The sequence below is a fragment of the Rhinopithecus roxellana genome, chromosome 4, assembly GCF_007565055.1.
Source record: "Rhinopithecus roxellana isolate Shanxi Qingling chromosome 4, ASM756505v1, whole genome shotgun sequence".
Classification (NCBI taxonomy): Eukaryota; Metazoa; Chordata; class Mammalia; order Primates; family Cercopithecidae; genus Rhinopithecus; species Rhinopithecus roxellana.
Genome location: NC_044552.1, coordinates 119,303,001 through 119,320,805, shown reverse-complemented (window position 1 = coordinate 119,320,805; position 17,805 = coordinate 119,303,001). Strand labels below are relative to the sequence as shown.

Below are 17,805 nucleotides of genomic sequence, written 5' to 3'. Positions count from 1 at the left end.
CTTCCCCAGACTTAATGATACGAGAAAAAGGACATACAAGATGGAAGCGTCAGTGTTTTATAAACTAAAGTCAGGAGTGACCTCCATCACCTCTGCCAGGTTCTGTTAGCTACACAGACTAACCCTGGTACAGCGTGGGAGGAGTTAACATAAGGGTGTGAATATGGGGAAGCAGGTATCACTGGGGACTATCTAGAAGGCTAATTCCCATAATACACTTTTTAAAGTAGGAAATTATAGACAAATATGTATGATATCCTGGTTTTGTTATTTTTTTAAAGGGGGAGTTTGTGTGTGTATAAACATACGTACAAAAAGACTGAAAGGTTCCACACTGAACACAGCGAGCTCTATGTTGTAGGGTTGGGGATGGTGAACACTGAAGAGAGCGTGTTTACTTATTTATAAATTTGTTTTTCTCTTATGTACTACAATAAGCATGTATTACTTTTACAATTAAAAATAATGAAATAAGCTTTCAGGCCGGACGCGGTGGCTCAAGCCTGTAATCCCAGCACTTTGGGAGGCCGAGGCGGGTGGATCACGAGGTCAGGAGATCGAGACCATCCTGGCTAACACGGTGAAACCCTGTCTCTACTAAAAATACAAATTCAGCCGGGCGAGGTGGCGGCGCCTGTAGTCCCAGCTACTCGGAGGCTGAGGCGGGAGAATGGCATGAACCCGGGAGGCGGAGCTTGCAGTGAGCCTAGATCGCGCCACTGCACTCCAGCCTGGGCGACAGAGCGAGACTCCGTCTCAAAAAAAAAAAGAAATAAGCTTTCAAAGAGAAGGTATTTCCTTCTCCAGGAAGCCTTCTCTGCTACTGCTATCAAGCTGATGTACTTGCCCTCCTGGCGCTCCCGTTTTCTGCCACACAATCCCACTGTTGCTAAGGACGAAGGCGGTGTGTTCATCTTTGAGTCCTCTGTGGCTAACAGAGTACCTAGGCACAAAATACTTGTAGTATATGTTTGTTGAATGAATGGATAAACTAAAGGATTTATTTAATGCCATTAATGTTTATTGAGTAGCTCCAAAGATGATGTGCTTGAGTCTAGACCCTTGGTACCCTGATACCAATAGCTATTTGACCTTTAGATCTACATTTTTGTTCATCTAGATCATTTAACCTTGCTAAACATGGTATTCTTAGTTTTTCACAATTTTTAAAAGGAGCTCATCTAGTATCTGGTTTTGTGGGAGATGGGGGTTAAGGTTTTTTTCTTTCCAAAAGAATTATATGCAACAAAGTGGAGAAAATGTGCGGTTTTATGCCACTGTAGGTTTCAAATATTGAGCTAAATTGTCTTGCCTAAATGAGAAGAGTAAGATAGCTGAATCAGCCCCAAATCTTTTACCTAATGTTAGTATCACAAATGGATGTAATTATAATTGCGGGCAGAAATGAATCATTTCAAAAGTAGGTCTGTGCAGCCACTTCTTTATATTAATATAAAGCACTTGGGATAGCTTAAAGCAGCCATACTTTCACTGGAATAGTCTCTAGAAGCAGAAATCTGTTATTTGCCGATGTCTGTAAGTTAATTTTCAGAGCTTTTAATCAATATATTTTGAATATACAGTTATACCACACACATACACATAATGTGAACTGGTGCTTCAGACTTCATTATTTCCTAAATAACATTAACTCTAGAAAAAAAAGTCACTTAAACAGCCAATAGTGTGTAACCACAAGTTTTAGCAACAAAAACCAAGAGCTCCCCAGAGAACCGGAAGCACGTGTTTCAGTATAATGCTTTCCAGCTATTCCTGGAAAGTTGGCACCCTGGGCCATTCACAAACATTTTTTTTGAGTGCCCACCTGGGGGGGGGACAGGAAGGTAGCCCTCCTAGGCGCCGGGCACATGAGCTGATGGACTGGTTGACACCGAGCTCTCTAGAGCTCACCAAAGTGAGCATCCAAAGCCCAAAATGCTGGCCAAATGAAGGGCGGCCGTGATGCTGCTGATCCCTGCTGTAATTTTTTTTTCTTCCCCTGTTGCAGTAAATCACGACTTCAACACCTTGGCTAAAGTGTCGCGTTCAGCACAGAGATGGAGGTAAGAGGCAGAAAACAGAAGAACCGCGAGAGAAATGGATCCTGTCTATTAAGGCAACATGATGCAGCCTTAAAAGGTTAGGAGGTTGCGATCCCCGGGGCTAAGAGAAAGAAACTGCTGGCGGTGAACGAAAGGGGTGCTGGAGCGCAGCGATCTCCAACCTTTCCCTTACAGCCAAACCCTGGCCAATGCCACAAATTTCAAATCGCCTTAAAACTAAACTGTCTGGCGCTTAACGGTTCCTTCGGCTGAGCGAAACCCTTGGCTGCTGCTGATTTAACTACAGGTCCGCGCGAGTTACTTTCCAGGGAACTGAATTCAGAAGAAAGAATCACCGAAGCCTTACTCCTATTCCAAAATTAGAATTCCCTTTTTCTTAAGTCATATAGGAAACACACAGTTCACAAGTCCTGCGGTGCAAAGGTGTGAACCCTGGCCCAGGGAGGTGGTGACTCCCCCGCCCTCTGCCTCCCGGTTGTCCTGCTTCCGAAAGCAACCCACGACGGTCCCGCAGGGTGAGGGTTCCCTGGGATCAGTTCCCTTGAATCCGGAGAATGCTACGCGGAGTCTCCCTACAGGGTGAGGGGCCCCGGGTTCCCGCCCCCTCCCCTTCTACTCCCCCATTCTGCGAGCGCAGCCAGCCTCCTCTCCCACGCTTCGGGAAGCGTCGCCCCCGAGCTTCTCGGTTCCTGGTGGTGGCTACTTGCGGTTGTGACTTCGTTTGTGCGCGTTTGCTTATTCACATCTTTGCCTCAATTCTAATGTGTGTCCCCGCCACCAGGCTCCGCTGCTGTACGAGACCACTGAACCCCCTGAAAGCTTCCCTGGAGCCGAGCGCATAATCCCGGGACCCTCTCTGGAAGGCGCGCCGAGAGCGGTGCGCGTGGCCTGGCACCGGAAGGAGCCAGCTTCCGTGCTCCGAGGGACCCCCGGACAGCGCCCCGGGCCGCGCGTTCCTCCTCTGATACCCGGGCGTCGGCGCCGGGATCGGGAGCTTCGGGAGCCCTCCGGCACTAACGGTTTTCGCTTCCCTGGCGGGCAGCTGGACGAGGTCCCGCCGCTGCACCGGGAGGGACCGTGGGTAGAAAAAGCCGCTGCAGCGCCGGGGCGATGGGGCTGAGGGCACCGTCACTTGTTGCGACCAATAAACGGCGCTCGATCCTGATGCGCTGTTTCTAAAATCTTTAGCTGTGTCCCGATCCCTCCAACCCAAGCCCCTCGGCTGGGAGGAAGGGGCAAGCGAGAGCCGCTGGCGCTGTGGGAGGGAGGGGCGCCGCGCTCCAAGAGCCCCGGTCCCGCTCTGCTGCAGCCGCCCCGGGGCGCCCAGCCGCCCGCTTCCCTCAGCAGAGCGTCTTCCCTGACGGTGAAACCGCGCGGGACACAACCCACCGCGGCTCATCACCCACTTACAAATAGCTGTCGCTACGATTCCCGCCACTCCTCTCAGACCGGCCCCCCCGCCACCTCTGCCACTTTTCGGAGTCCCCCGCCCTCGTCACTGCCTCCCTGGAGCTGCGGGGCAGTCGGACGCAGAGCTGCCGAACCGCGAGAACGCCTGGCCAGAGAGCTGCCCTCTGCAGCCGAGCCGGCGCCCCCTGCCCTTCACCGCCGCGCTGGGCGGGCGCCCCCGCCGCCCTCACTCCGCTCCTCCCGGCTCCTCGCGCGCAGGTCGCGGAGCTCCGCCACCGCTGGGTGCAGCGAGGCCGGCGCGATGCGGCAGCTGTGCCGGGGACGAGTGCTGGGCATCTCGGTGGCCATCGCGCACGGGGTCTTCTCGGGTTCCCTCAACATCTTGCTCAAGTTCCTCATCAGCCGCTACCAGTTCTCCTTCCTGACCCTGGTGCAGTGCCTGACCAGCTCCACGGCGGCGCTGAGCCTGGAGCTGCTGCGGCGCCTCGGGCTCATCGCCGTGCCCCCTTTCGGTCTGAGCCTGGCACGCTCCTTCGCGGGGGTCGCGGTGCTCTCCACGTTGCAGTCCAGCCTCACGCTCTGGTCCCTGCGCGGCCTCAGCCTGCCTATGTACGTGGTCTTCAAGCGCTGCCTGCCCCTGGTCACCATGCTCATCGGCGTCCTGGTGCTCAAGAACGGCGCGCCCTCGCCAGGGGTGCTGGCGGCCGTGCTCATCACCACCTGCGGCGCCGCCCTGGCAGGTGAGCGGGCCCCGCGCCGATCCCCAGCCGATCCCACCCACCCCTCTCCGTCGGGCAGAGACCGCGGGGATCACTGAGTGCAACGACCTCACTTCCAGATGGGGAGACTGAGGCAGAGAGGGGCGGAGAGCTTTGAAAGTGGTCGCTCAGCTCGCAAAAGGGACTTCCGAGACCCAGCGAGCTCCCCAGCTCTCCGGCTTCCTCCCACAAGTCCCCCTGCCCCCTAATGTCCTGGATTCCGACCCTCGACCCTGCTTCACCTGGCATCGCCCTTCCTGCCGCCCCCTCCCTTGGTCTTCCCCTGTCACCCCACTCTCCTGGAGAGGTGGGAGGGCCGCCTGAGCCTGGGAGCTGGAGTTCTCCAAGCCAGGACCAAGCCGGAAGGAGGGGGCCGTGAACTTCCTTGGGTCACCAGGGGCTGGAATGGAGGTGGGGGATGGGAGAGAAGCTTAGGCTCCCGGGGCTACTGCGGGGTGTGTCGTGCCGCGCGAGGGGCTGCGGGCCTGAGGCAGACGACCCAGGTGCTGAGCGAGACGAGAGCCGGGGCAGGGGGAAGCTTCACTGGAGGCCAGGACAGGCGTTCTCCCCTGCTCCTGGCCGCTCCGGGTTACAGGCCACTGGCTGGGGCTCCCTCTCCCTTTGGTGACCCACGGGGCAGGGGCTGCGGAGTGCAGGTACCACGAGCCCGAGTGACCTCGGTGCCAGCTCGGGGAAGCCACAGCACCTGCCCCGAGGGCATCTGCGCTCTCTGGGGCCTTTGTCGTGGACAGGGGAATATGGGGTGACCCGGGGATATGGCGGGAAGGCGCTCTGAGCACTGACTGAGTTTGGCTGTCGCATTTGACACGGGTGGCTGAGGGATGGCGGGCGTCTGTCACTCAGGAATCGGTGGGCAGAGCTGGGGCGCGAACCCAGTCTCCTTTCCTATCCGACGCGTTTTCCCGGTGGGTCCACGCCCACGCCAACCTGCTGTCTTCTCTCTTTTACCTTCCTGCCCGGGCTTGGCCGTCCTCCTCGTGCGCCGCAGGAGCCGGCGACCTGACGGGCGACCCCATCGGGTACGTCACGGGAGTGCTGGCGGTGCTGGTGCACGCCGCCTACCTGGTGCTCATCCAGAAGGCCAGCGCTGACACAGAGCACGGGCCCCTCACCGCGCAGTACGTCATCGCCGTCTCCGCCACTCCTCTGCTGGTCATCTGCTCCTTCGCCAGCACCGACTCCATCCACGCCTGGACCTTCCCTGGCTGGAAGGACCCAGCTATGGTCTGCATCTTCGTGGCCTGCATCCTGATCGGCTGCGCCATGAACTTCACCACGCTGCACTGCACCTACATCAACTCGGCCGTGACCACCAGCTTCGTGGGCGTGGTAAAGAGCATCGCCACTATCACGGTGGGCATGGTGGCCTTCAGCGACGTGGAACCCACCTCTCTGTTCATTGCCGGCGTGGTGGTGAACACCCTGGGCTCCATCATTTACTGTGTGGCCAAGTTCATGGAGACCAGAAAGCAAAGCAAGTACGAGGACCTGGAGGCCCAACCCAGGGGAGAGGAGGCGCAGCTAAGTGGAGACCAGCTACCATTCGTGATGGAGGAGCTGCCTGGGGAGGGAGGAAATGGCCGGTCAGAAGGTGGGGATGGCCCCGCTCAGCAGAGCAGGCAAGAGGTCAGGGGCAGCCCCCGAGGAGTCCCGCTGGTGGCTGGGAGCTCTGAAGAAGGGAGCAGGAGGTCCTTAAAAGATGCTTACCTCGAGGTGTGGAGGTTGGTTAGAGGAACCAGGTATATGAAGAAGGATTACTTGATAGAAAACGAGGAGTTACCCAGTCCTTGAGAAGGAGATGCATGTATGTACCTATGTGCATACACTTATTTTTTATGTTAGAAATGACATATTTTAATGAGAGGCCTCCCCATTTTATTCTTTGAGGAGTGGGAAAGGGAAGAAAAGAAAGAAGCTGAAAGGTACTGACACAGAGTAACAAAATTAGTAACAAAAAACTAAATTCACCTGTGTGAATTTAGTGTGACTTCACCTGAGGCATCACAGAGACAAAAGAATGTGAAGGTACTTAACAAAGTAAGGCAATGGTTTCTGCTTTAGACTCCTGGCACATTTAATTTTTGTCATTATAACCATAACTAAATATCTGCATGTACCAAGAGTCCCCAAGCCACCCGCTCCAAAGATGGAGTGTAGAAATGATGAGAGCACTTAATAAGTTCAAAGATGACATTCAGGGATGCATTTTTGATGATAGAACTACAGTTTTTATCGCCAGCTGGGCAAAGAGTATATTGCTGAAATGATATATAAATATACTGAATTGATGTTTACTGATTATAGTCATCTGAAATACCATATTTACTCTGATTCTACTCACTTGTTTTTTAAAAATAGGCGTCCTACTACTGTATTATATATTGATAGAAACTGTAAAAGCTATTTTGCAAATATGAGTTCTTAGCTTTAATCATGAAGTCTAGTTTGCTTTTAGTAATTATTTTAAAAGTTGTTCCATTCATTGCTTTATAATATTTATTATTGAATGCCAAACCTGTTCTTTTTTTTTTTTTTTTTTTTTTTTTTTTTTTTACTGTGTCCAATATTCTTTCAAGCAAATGCAATGGCTGGAGCATAATTCAGAATTAACTGAAACCCAGCCAGAAGAGGGACCACCTGTAAAGCAAGTCCTTTCAAGTTGTGCTGCACATCCCAAACCATGTTACAAAAAGAGCAACTGCTATATTCACATTATGATATTTTTCTATCTTAAATTTATCAAAATAAAGTATGAGTCTAACTATTAAAAGATACATTGTTAGAAATTTATTTTAGACACCTGTTCTATTGTTGCTGTATAGTTGTTTGTGTTTGCCTCCAATGTGTGGTCATAGTATCTGGTGTGTAGGGGCCGCACCACTGGAAACTTCCTAAATTAACAAAGCTGTTTGGTTTGAAATAACAACAAAAACAGAAACACATCTTCCAGTGAAGGAAGCTGTTAATGGCCTGGTGCGGCAGCTCATGCCTCCAATCCCAGCACTTCGGGAGGCCAAGGCAAGCAAATGGCTTGAGCTCAGGAGTTCAAGCCAAGCCTGGGCAACATGGCAAAACCCCATCTCTGCAAAAAATATCAAAAATTAGCCAAGCGTTGTGGTGTGCACCTGTAGTCCCAGCTACTCAGGAGGCTGTGATAGGAGGATCACCTGAGCCGGGGAAGTCGAGGCTGCAGTGAGTTCTGATTATGTCACTACACTACAGCCTGGGCAACAGAGTGCGGCCCTGTCTCAAAAACAAACAAACAGGGCATGGTGGTGTGTGCCTGTAGTCCCAGCTACTCAGGAGGCTGTGATAGGAGGATCACCTGAGCCGGGGAAGTCGAGGCTGCAGTGAGTTCTGATTATGTCACTACACTACAGCCTGGGCAACAGAGTGAGGCCCTGTCTCAAAAACAAACAAACAGGGCGTGGTGGTGTGTGCCTGTAGTCCCAGCTACTCAGGAGGCTGAGGCAGGAGAATTGCTTGAAGCTGGGAGGTGGAGGTTACAGTGAGCTGAGATCGTGCCATTGCTCTACAGCCTGGTAACAGGGCGAGACTCAGCCTCAAAAACAGACAAACAAACAGAAAATGATAAAACACTCCATTGCACTGAGGTACAAAAGCCATCCACACCAGACTTCAGTTAACATGGAGTCTGAGAAGTAATAAATGGTCATGTCCACCAACGAGGAAGCCTTCTGTGAGCTCCAGGCAGGAGAGATACTTTGAGAGTGAGGGGGTATTCAGATCTGCCAGCATGTTGCTGAGATTCTCAGGTAGTAGCATCTTATATTTTTCTTTCTTTTCTAAAAATCAGAGCAAAGCAAAAAGCAGAAGCAAAAATGAGGTTTCAGCTCCATCAGTTTGGCTCCACAAGCGACTGAGCAAGTGCAATTGTGGTTTGTGATTGGCCCTGGTTTGCTGGTTTCCACAGGCAATTGACTGTTTCCAGAGGTGGCTCCACAAGCCATTTAAGATGTAGGAGACCTCACATACTACAGTTAGAAATGGTTTGCCAGGGATATGATGACTTCTTCAAAAATAAGCATTAATTTTAATGCTAACATGCCAAAGGGCAACATCACATTGCAACTCTATAAAGCTGAGAATTAATGAAAAGCAGCAAAGCTGGATGAAGCATATATTTCTTGTGGCTATCACTGCCAGATAAGTGGATAGAATGATTGTTTTTCACTGAAAAAAAGAAAATCTCCTTTGGTTAAAAATGTGAGTTTGCATTTATAGCAAAAGGATTAACTCTTTCCTGCCAATGAACTTATAGAGACACTGTATTTGACTTCTTGTTTCTAGAGAAACAGAACCCATAAGAGAGTGAGATTTTAAGTAAGTGGTAATTGTGGGGCAGTCTGAACTCTGTAGGCCATGCTGGCAGGTGAGAGACTCAGGCAGGGTTTCTATGTTGCAGTCTTGAGGCAGAATTGATGTTGCTACTTCTGGAAACCTCGCTCTTTGGTCTGTAGGCCTTCAACTAACTGGAAGACACATCTTACAAATGTCTTTGCAGCAACATCTAGACTGCCATTTGACCAAACAGCTGGGTACCACAGCCTAGCCAAGTTGACATATAAAAGTAATCCTTCCTCCACTGGAGGCAATCCGAGACTCTGGTCTACCCTGACCTTCGGGCTCTAGTAAGACCTTGCATCAAGCAGGCAGGGGGCTTCTGAGGAGCTCCAGGATATCCGTATGGGTGAGACTCCACTGGAAGTCACTCATCATTGTTGTTAGACTGACCCAGTCTTTTTCGGTCTACCCCATTCTGACAACTTGGATTTTCCCTTGTTTCTGAGATTACACTCCCACCTAGTACCCAACTGAGCCCTCGCTTGGACAATCCGTTCCTATATCAATTCTTCATGGCTGAGGCCCAGCCTCACGCTCACCTATCACTTCCCAACTAGAATCTGTCTCTAAAACACAACGTGATGTCAGACAGACCTTCTCAATGCTGGACCTGTTGCTGACCCCCTCCCCCTACATGCTGTCTAGCCTTATTTTATTTTATTGAGACAAGGTCTTGCTTTGTCACCCAGGTTGGAGTGCAGTGGTGCAATCATGGTTCACTGCAGCCTCAAACTCCTGGGCTCAAGTGATCCTCCCACCTCAGCCTCCCGAGTAGCTGGGGCTATAGCTGCATGCCATCATGCCTGGCCAATTAAAAAAATTTTTTTTTGTAGAGATGAAGGTCTCACTGTGTTGCCCAAGCTGATCTCGAACTCCTGGTCTCAAGCAATCCTCTCACCTTAGCCTCCTAAAGCATTAGAATTACAGGCATGAACCACTCTGCCTGGGCCTAGCTTTCTATTATTGAGGAATACATCAATCAGAAACCCTGGGGAAAGGCTGGGCACAGTGGCTGACACTTGTAATCCCAGCACTTTGGGAGGCTGAGGTGGGCAAATCACTAAAGCCCAGGAGTTCAAGACCAGCCTGAGCAATATGGCGAAACCCTGCCTCTACAAAAAAATTAGCCAGGCGTGGTGGTGTGTGCTTATCGTCCCATCTACCTGGGAGGCTGAGGTGCGGGGATCACCTGAGCCCAGGAAGGTTGAGGCTGCAGTGAGCCGTGATCGTGCCACTGTATAGCCTGGGTGACAGAGAAAGACCTTATCTCAAAAATAAATAAATAGGCCAGGCGTGGTGGCTCACGCCTGTAATCCCAGCACTTTGGGAGGATGAGATGGGCGGATCACGAGGTCAGGAGATCGAGACCATCCTGGCTAACACCGTGAAACCCCGTCTCTACTAAAAATACAAAAAATTAGCCAGGCATTGTGGTGGGTGCCTGTAGTCCCAGCTACTCAGGAGGCTGAGGCATGAGAATGGCGTGAACACAGGAGGCAGAGCTTGCAGTGAGCCGAGATTGCGCCACTGCACTCCAGCCTGGGCAACAGAGTGAGACTCCGTCTCAAAAAATAAATAAATAAATAAATAATAAAGAAACAATGGGGCAATGACTGCCGAACTGTGTAGGTGAGAGGGTGCATGCATGTTACCGGGGTTGCTGAGCAGAGCTGAGCACTGACCTGACCTCTTGTAAGACCAGCAGTCCTACAAAAGCAATCACTCATTGTCAGAGGACACAGTGATCTAAGCGACTAATAGCAATACTTCACGAAGACAAAAGTGAGTGAAACTCTTAAGTCCTTAATTGACTGAAGACACTTTTGCATTTCAGTTTGGGAACTTTCTATTGACCTATGTTCAAGCTCACTGATTCTCTCTTTGGCTGTGTTCAGTCTTTGGATGAGCCCGTCAAAGGCATTCTTCATTTTTGTCACAGTGTCACTGTTAACTTCTAGCATTTCCTTTTGATTCAGAGTTTTTCTCCTCTCTATTTACATTACCCATCTGCTCTTGGATATGTCTGCTTTTCCCATGAGAGCCCTTACCATATTAATCACAGTTATTTTAAATTCCCCATCTGATAATTCCAGAACCTGTGTTATATCTGACACTTGCTTTGTCTCTTCAGATGTGCTTTTTCCTCACCTATTTAGCATGCCTTATAATTTTTTTATTGGAACTTACATGCTGTATTAGAAAATATAAACTGAGGCAAACAGGCCTCTAGTGTGAAATTTCATGCTAATCTGGCTAGAAGTCAGGTTCTGTTGAATGTTTGCTGTGACTGTAGGTGCAAGAGGCTGCAAACTTCCTCTAGTGTCCTTGTTTTTGTCTCCCTGTTGTCTTGGGCTTCCCTGAGAAGTCTTCCTTCCTTAGAGCCAGGCACATTGCCACTCTTTCAGCTGGAATCCACTGCGGGTGTGGTGGTAAGGTGTGGGGGAGGGGAAGTGGTCTGCAATCTTATTAAACTTCAGCCTTTTAGTGGGCCTGTGTCCCTAGTCTCTGACCTTCACAAGTGTTTGCTGGCGTGTTTCCCCCTCTCCTTACATAAGACAGGAAGTCTAGAGGAGCCAAAAATGGGAGAGATGCCCTTTCCCCAGGTGGGATAAGGCTCTGGTGAGCCTTTGACCCTGGGAGTCACTAGCCTGAGTCTTAGTAATCTTTTTTTTTTTCTTTTGAGACTGAGTCTCACTTTGTTGCCCAGGCTGGAGTGCAGTTGCGTGATCTCGGCTCACTGCAACCTCTATCTCCCGGGTTCAAGCCATTCTCCTGCCACAGGCTCCCGACTAGCTGGGACTACAGGCACCTGCCACCACGCCCCACTAATATTTGTATTTTTAGTAGAGACAAGGTTACACCATTTTGGCCAGGCTGGTCTTGAACTCCTGACCTTAGGTGATCCACCTGCCTCAGCCTCCCAAAGTGCTGGGATTACAGGCATGAGCCACTGCACCCAGCAGAGTCTTAGTAAAATTGACCCCGTATTGTCATGGAGAGTGCTCTGGTAATCACAGTGATCACTCTCCCCTCCCCTATCCAGAGGGTAAAGGGCGCCTTCTCAGCTCTCCACCACCTGTGGGGCTCCTGGAGGTCAGGCCCATGAAAATGTGATCCTGAGGAATTTCTCCCTCTCTTGATAGACCATATTCAGCCTCCAGAAATTTATCAAAATTCCATGTAAGTGTTTTGACCAATGGCCCCAGTGGCCTCTGCTCCAGGTAAGGAGATCTCAGCTAGAAACTTTCTGGATTTACCTCTCTCCAGGTTTAGGGGTGGCAATTTGCCCTGTGACCTCAGTTCTCTGGTCCAAGAAATGTCATTGATTTTCAGTTTTTGTTCATCTTTTTTCTTATGATAAGGATGGAAGTAACCACTTCTAAGTTCTTTCCACATTGGAGCTGTAACCAGAAGTCCTGGGTGAAGACTTTTGAAAAGTCTGCTCAATTTCTCTAAAAGCAGAAGGTGTGAAGGGAACCTAGACATTCCTAAGGAAGCTCCCAAGAGAAAACAAAAGTGCTCAAAGCTACTGGCCCTTCTTGTAACTCCCGCCCTCCCATACCGCATGTTGAGTGTTGGTCACTTCTGCATTCAGCCATGGTGACATATGCATGTGGGTAACATTCAAATCCAAGTGCATTGTGAGCAAGAGTCCATGCATATTAAGATTGGCATGCCACGACAGCCGTAATTAGTATCAATTGCTCCTTCACCTTCTTGGAATGCTTCACTTCTGCATAACACAAGCCTCTTCCACTTCTGGATTTTCTTTTACCATGTTTCAACCACCTTCTCTGACACTTGTACTTTTCATGTTAATTTCCCAGTGATGACTGCTAGCCTGACTCATCTGTTGGCTTAGTCTCTAGAAACCGTGTTAGATCTGTTAGATCTTCCAGGATGGACTTCATCACAGCATCTACTGAAATGGTACCCTCTCCCTGGCTATGTCCCCTCCCACTTACATACATCACAAGTACTTCTAATTCTGAAATATTTATCTCCCTGTCAGCTTTGTCCTGCTGCTAAGATAAAACAGTAGGGTTTGGAAGAGAGCCTGTGAGCAGAGCAGAGTATAACAGAATAGCAGGACACACAACCCATAAAATAGAATCCTAAATCCCTCCTGGGAAACCATCCCCTTTCCACTCTGAGCTCAGGTGGTTCACATGGTGTTGACTCCATCCCTGCACCCTTAGAATGAGATTCCAGCCAATCCAAAGTATGTCTTCCACTTGGCTACCAAGGTTAGGTCAGTGACAGTCATGGGACCTGGTCAGAGCCAGTGAGGTGCAAGGATGCTTTTGGCAAGACTTAATTAGGTTGCATATTTTTTTCTCACTGGATTTGTACCCAGGAGAATGGAGTAGGGTGAAGCAGAGGTGCTGTTGCCATCTTGCCATGAGGAAAAGATGTAATAGGAAGGAAACAACACAGAAAGGTGAGCGGGGTGCAGTGCAGGTTTCTGGAGAGACTGAGTCTTAGTGATCTTAACTGGCCCTGCTATTAAGCTGACTTTCGCCTTGAGTTTGCACTTTTCTTCAGATTGCCAGTTACATAAAACAAAGTCTTTGTTGTTGTTGTTAATTGCTTAAGCCATTTTGATTTGGGACTCCTGATACTTGCAACCCAAAGAGTCCCAAGTGACACAAACATAAATTAATGGCTTTCATCAAGCAGGGTGGGTAGAGGACCAAAAGAGAGTTATTGTTTGTTTGTTTTTGGTTCTGATTTCCTCCAGGGATATGAGCGAAGAAACACAAGCTGGCTCCCTGTTGTCCCTTGCACCCAACTAGGGACTAGATAGGCCTCTTTGGTCTCTTGTAAATCACTGTCTAGCATGTACCACCCATAGTCCTAAATAATCCGTGAGTTTTTCTACTCTCTTTCTCTTCAATTTGCAAGTCAATTGATTCCTACATTTATGCTTAACAAATTCACTGGAGATTGCAGGATATTATAAATTGCATACTACTATAAATAATATAATAGCAATACCAGTAACACCCAGTGCTAATTATTAGTATGCCTGCTATTTGCTAGGTTCAGTTCTAAATGTTTTATATTTACAAATTCATTTTATTCTCACAACATTCCTGTATGTTGCTATGAATATTAGCCCAATCATTCAAGGGGTAAACTGAAGTATAGAGGGGCTAACTAATTTGCCCTAGGTGTTATAGCTAGTAACTTGTAGGTCTGGGATTTGACGTGAACCCTGGTAGTCTGGCTTCAGGGCCCGTGTTTCCCTGCTGTGCCATTCTGCCTCTTGGTGAGAAGCATTCAGTCTGATATCGTAAAGCTGGAGGTGGTGGAAGTGGCAGTAGGGAGTTCTAGTGGTACATGCTAGACAGTGATTTGCAAGAGCCCAAAGAGGCCTATCTAGTCCCTAGTTGGTGCAAGGGACAATGGGGAGCCAGCTTGTGTTTCTTCACTGACATCCCTGGAGAAAATCAGAACCAAAAACAAACAAACAATAACTCTCTTTTGGTCCTCTACCCACCCTGCTTGATGAAAGCCATTGATTTATGTTTGTGTCACTTGGGACTCTTTGGGTTGCAAGTATCAGGAGTCCCAAATCAAAATGGCTTAAGCAATTAACAACAACAACAAAGTTGTTGTGCAGCTCCATGAGGACCCTGGATCTAGCATTCACTCCTTTCTGCTGTCCTCAGAAGGGAAGAGGATACAACACTATTAGAAGCAACGTGTGTGTGTGTGTGTGTGTGTGTGTGTGTGGTTTTCTGTTTGTGAGAGCTTAGGAACCAAGAAAGCAGTTGAAGAACCATGAAAAGCAGAGTAGAGAAAGGTCTCAATTGTTACTATAACGAAGTAGCCCCAAGCTATCCAAACTTTTGGGTCAATATCTTCTTTAATATTCAAATAATATAACGTATTCCTTCACCTTATATAACCTTGGAAAGCACAGACCTGCACTAGTATTTCGAAGGAGTCATTGAGCACCGCTGCCCTATCTTAGCAGCGTAGCTCAGTGCTGCTGGTTACTTCCTGCTCCAGGCTGCTGTGCTGATGATCACTTTTTTAAAAAAACAGCTTCACTAAGGCTGGGCATGGTGGCTCACACCTGTAATCCTAGCACTTTGGGAGGTTGAGGTGGGAGGATCACTTGAGCCCAGGAGTTTGAGACCAGCCTGGGCAACATAATGAGACCTTGTCTCTATTTTTAAAAAATTAAAAAAAAAAAACCAAACCCTCATTGAAATAAAATTTAGATACCATAAAATTTACCTGATTTAAGTGTAAAACTAGTGATCTTTAGTATATTTACAGAGTTGTGCAACCATCACTACCGTCTAATTTTAGAACATTTCCTTCATCTCAAAAAATAAAAAACCCTATACCCATTGGAAGTCACTACCCATTTCTTCCCAATCCTTCAGCCCCCAGCGATTACTATCTACTTTCTGTCTCCATGGATCTGCCTATATGGATTGATCATTTCTTGGTATCCCAAATTGTTTTTCCAGCCTGCTTTTCTTAACCTACTCTTGCACTCCTGTTTTTACCCAAAGCACTGCAGAACAAAGCTGGCACTGGGATGCAGTTGACAAGATTTACTGAACTCTTGATGCCACCTACTATAAGGGTATCTCAATGTAGAAAAGGAAAACGTGAAAGCTAATGTCAGAAGTCCCTACTTGGAGTTTCTTGGTCCCCCTTCCATGGACCCTGCCTGCTGCTATGTGGCTGGGTCCTCTGTAAATCAGAACAGATTCTTTTTTCATAATTACTCGTACTCTAGACTCAAGGACCCCAGTTCTTCATTTTCTCAAGAATAAACCAGAAAGGCTAGAACAGTGTTCTCTAAAACTAAAGAACAGACGTTCTCCAATATAATTCTTCACCACTTCCCAGAATGTGGAAAAGTCATTGTTACTAAAACATCACCCCTTTTCCGTCCGACTATGCAAAATTCATATGCTGAGTGGAGACTTATCCTGGAAAATGTTACAACCAATACAAAGTTGGTTGTCTGCCCATTTGTCCTCCTACCCTCCTACCCTCCACCCACCAATTCTTCCTTGCACTCAGAACTCCAGATTCATTCAGGTACAAGCAGCAATGGGAAGTGGAAGGGAAGGAACATGGACAACATCCGTATCCCTTGTTTAAAACTGCTTGTTGATGAAAAGTTTTGGAAATAGATAGTAGTGATGGTTGTACAGCATTGTATATGTAATTACTGCCACTGAATTGTACACTTAAAAATGGTTCAAATAACAAAATTTGTGTTATGTATATTTTACCAGAGTTAAAAATATTAATAATGTAATACTAAAATCTGTTGACTTGTACATTTTAAATGGATGAATTGTGTGGTATGGGAATTATATCTTAATACAGCCACTTGAGAAAAAAAAAAGATACCTGCTTGTCCTTTCCTTCCTTCCTTTCCAGTCCCACAGCCCAACGGTGGCTGTGGCACTGGCCCAGCCATAACAATGCTCCAGCGGACATCAGAGCATAGACAGAGAGAAACTGGGGCCCTGAATCATCCTTTGAGCAAGGCTTTCTACCATTCTACCCCCATCCCTGCTTTCAGACTATTAGGAGTGAAAGTACACTTTTGTCTGTTGAGCTTTTATATGTAGGGTTCTTTTTAGTTCAACTGTGTGGCCCGTGTTCTAACTAATCCACTGTCACCTCACCTCTCATGAGAAAGACAAAGAAACAGTAATTGAGGGCCTCTACCTGCCCTATTTCTTCTTCTTCCTCCCTCATCCTGACCAGCCCTCAGCTTGTAACCAGTCATGCCCCAGATTCCACACTCCCGGTACCCTCTACGTTAGTTTGCTTTTAATTTACTGAACTGTGGAAGGCACAGTACTGTATATAAGGGTAAGCTGCTATCATTTAATGTTTTCATTGATTTTATTAATAGTTGATAGTTTTGATGAGTACAGTATCCTACATTATAACTCAAATAAGAATTAGTTCATGGAGTGGCCTGAATGCAGTGGTGTTTACAGCTAATTGATGACAGCCAGTTACAGATTTCTTTGCTCCTTCTCCATTCCCACTGCTTTTCACTTGACTGGCCTAAAAAAAGAAAAAAAAAAGGGATGAGTTCATGGTTTATGCCAACAGAGAGTCAATTGAATATAATAGATATGTTCAAAAAAGGCATCGAAAGCATGTGTATTTGTCATCTATTCCTTTTATCTCATCATAGAAAAGATTTGAGACCATGAAAGCAAAAGGATAGAAACCATCATTTTTTTCAAACTCCTCCTTTAATGTAAACTAATTTGGTAGACCTTCAAAGCTTCCAAGAATGTAACAATGGATTAACCTCTGTGATACGTTCTGAAAAAATCCATAAAATAAACTTGATGCCACAGAAAGAACAATTACTTATTAGAAAAAGCATGCCATTGGTTTTATCCCTCCATGAGATATTATTCCCAATGTGTTGGATCCATTCCTGCCTCTGAATCAACCCTCTCTTTTGGTGTGATGGAAAAAAGTTTAATTTCAATCATTTGATGCCAAAAAGCCTAGTTGGAAAAAATGTAAAAAACCATTCAACTTAATGTTTTGGGGACTTGATGCAGAGCATCAAATTTCAAGATATCTGGGCAGTAGACCAAATTTGTTGATTTTTGTTTGGCTACTCGGCTTCATGTAGACTGTGTCTGTGTGTGTCTCTCTCCCACTGTGTGTGTGTGTTTCCTTGTATCAAAGACTTCTTAATGAATGTGGGGTGCTGTCGGTCTTGGGACTGGCTTTTCATACAATTACGGTGTGACTAGAATGCTAATCTATTGTATAATTTAATAGAACACGACCAGTTGTGAATCTCTGCTGTATAGCATCCCTGCCTTGGATTAGTGAGAGTTAACACAGGTCATGACTGGAATTCAAAAGCCCTGCCTGTATGTAGAGTGCATCCACTCTGATTGCCGGCTCTCTGGAGGGCCTCCATGCTTTTTTGTCAATAACTGCTACACTCCTAAGGCAGTCCATAATAAGCAACCCAGTTCAAATGGCTAGTTTCTGTTTTTCCTGAAGGAGTAGCATTCAATTTTCAGATGAATTGGGTAGGCAAATAGAGAAAAGTTTTACATTTTGCAATTCACCTAGTGGCTGTCTTCCAAAATCTGCAATATATTTTATAAACTGTTATTACTGACTTGGTAAGCGGCCATTTCTGTAGGCACTTACTG

At 47.5% G+C, this 17,805-nt stretch overlaps 1 protein-coding gene across 3 annotated transcripts; it reads left to right on the top strand.

Moving 5' to 3' along the window:
- The first annotated feature begins 1,683 nt into the window (after positions 1 to 1,683).
- On the top strand, positions 1,684 to 7,022 carry SLC35D3 (solute carrier family 35 member D3). 3 transcript variants are annotated; one of them, XM_030928046.1, is made up of 3 exons: positions 1,684 to 2,139; positions 2,445 to 4,213; positions 5,241 to 7,022. In XM_030928046.1, exons 2-3 carry the CDS (start codon positions 3,775 to 3,777, stop codon positions 6,041 to 6,043), a joined length of 1,242 nt encoding a protein of 413 aa, XP_030783906.1. In that variant the 5' UTR covers positions 1,684 to 2,139; positions 2,445 to 3,774; the 3' UTR covers positions 6,044 to 7,022. The 3 variants fall into 3 exon arrangements, with proteins under 3 accessions (XP_030783906.1, XP_030783907.1, XP_010377785.1); XM_030928047.1 differs by having other exon boundaries at positions 1,684 to 2,578; positions 2,845 to 4,213; XM_010379483.2 differs by having other exon boundaries at positions 1,684 to 2,642; positions 2,845 to 4,213.
- The last annotated feature ends 10,783 nt before the right edge of the window (positions 7,023 to 17,805 follow it).

Bases quoted from the DNA above. Each gene is read 5' to 3' on its own strand.
- SLC35D3 (XM_030928046.1), top strand. From the start codon at position 3,775: ATGCGGCAGCTGTGCCGGGGACGAGTGCTGGGCATCTCGGTGGCCATC. The intron at 4,214-5,240 runs GTGAGCGGGCCC...CGTGCGCCGCAG, and splicing joins CTGCGGCGCCGCCCTGGCAG to GAGCCGGCGACCTGACGGGC.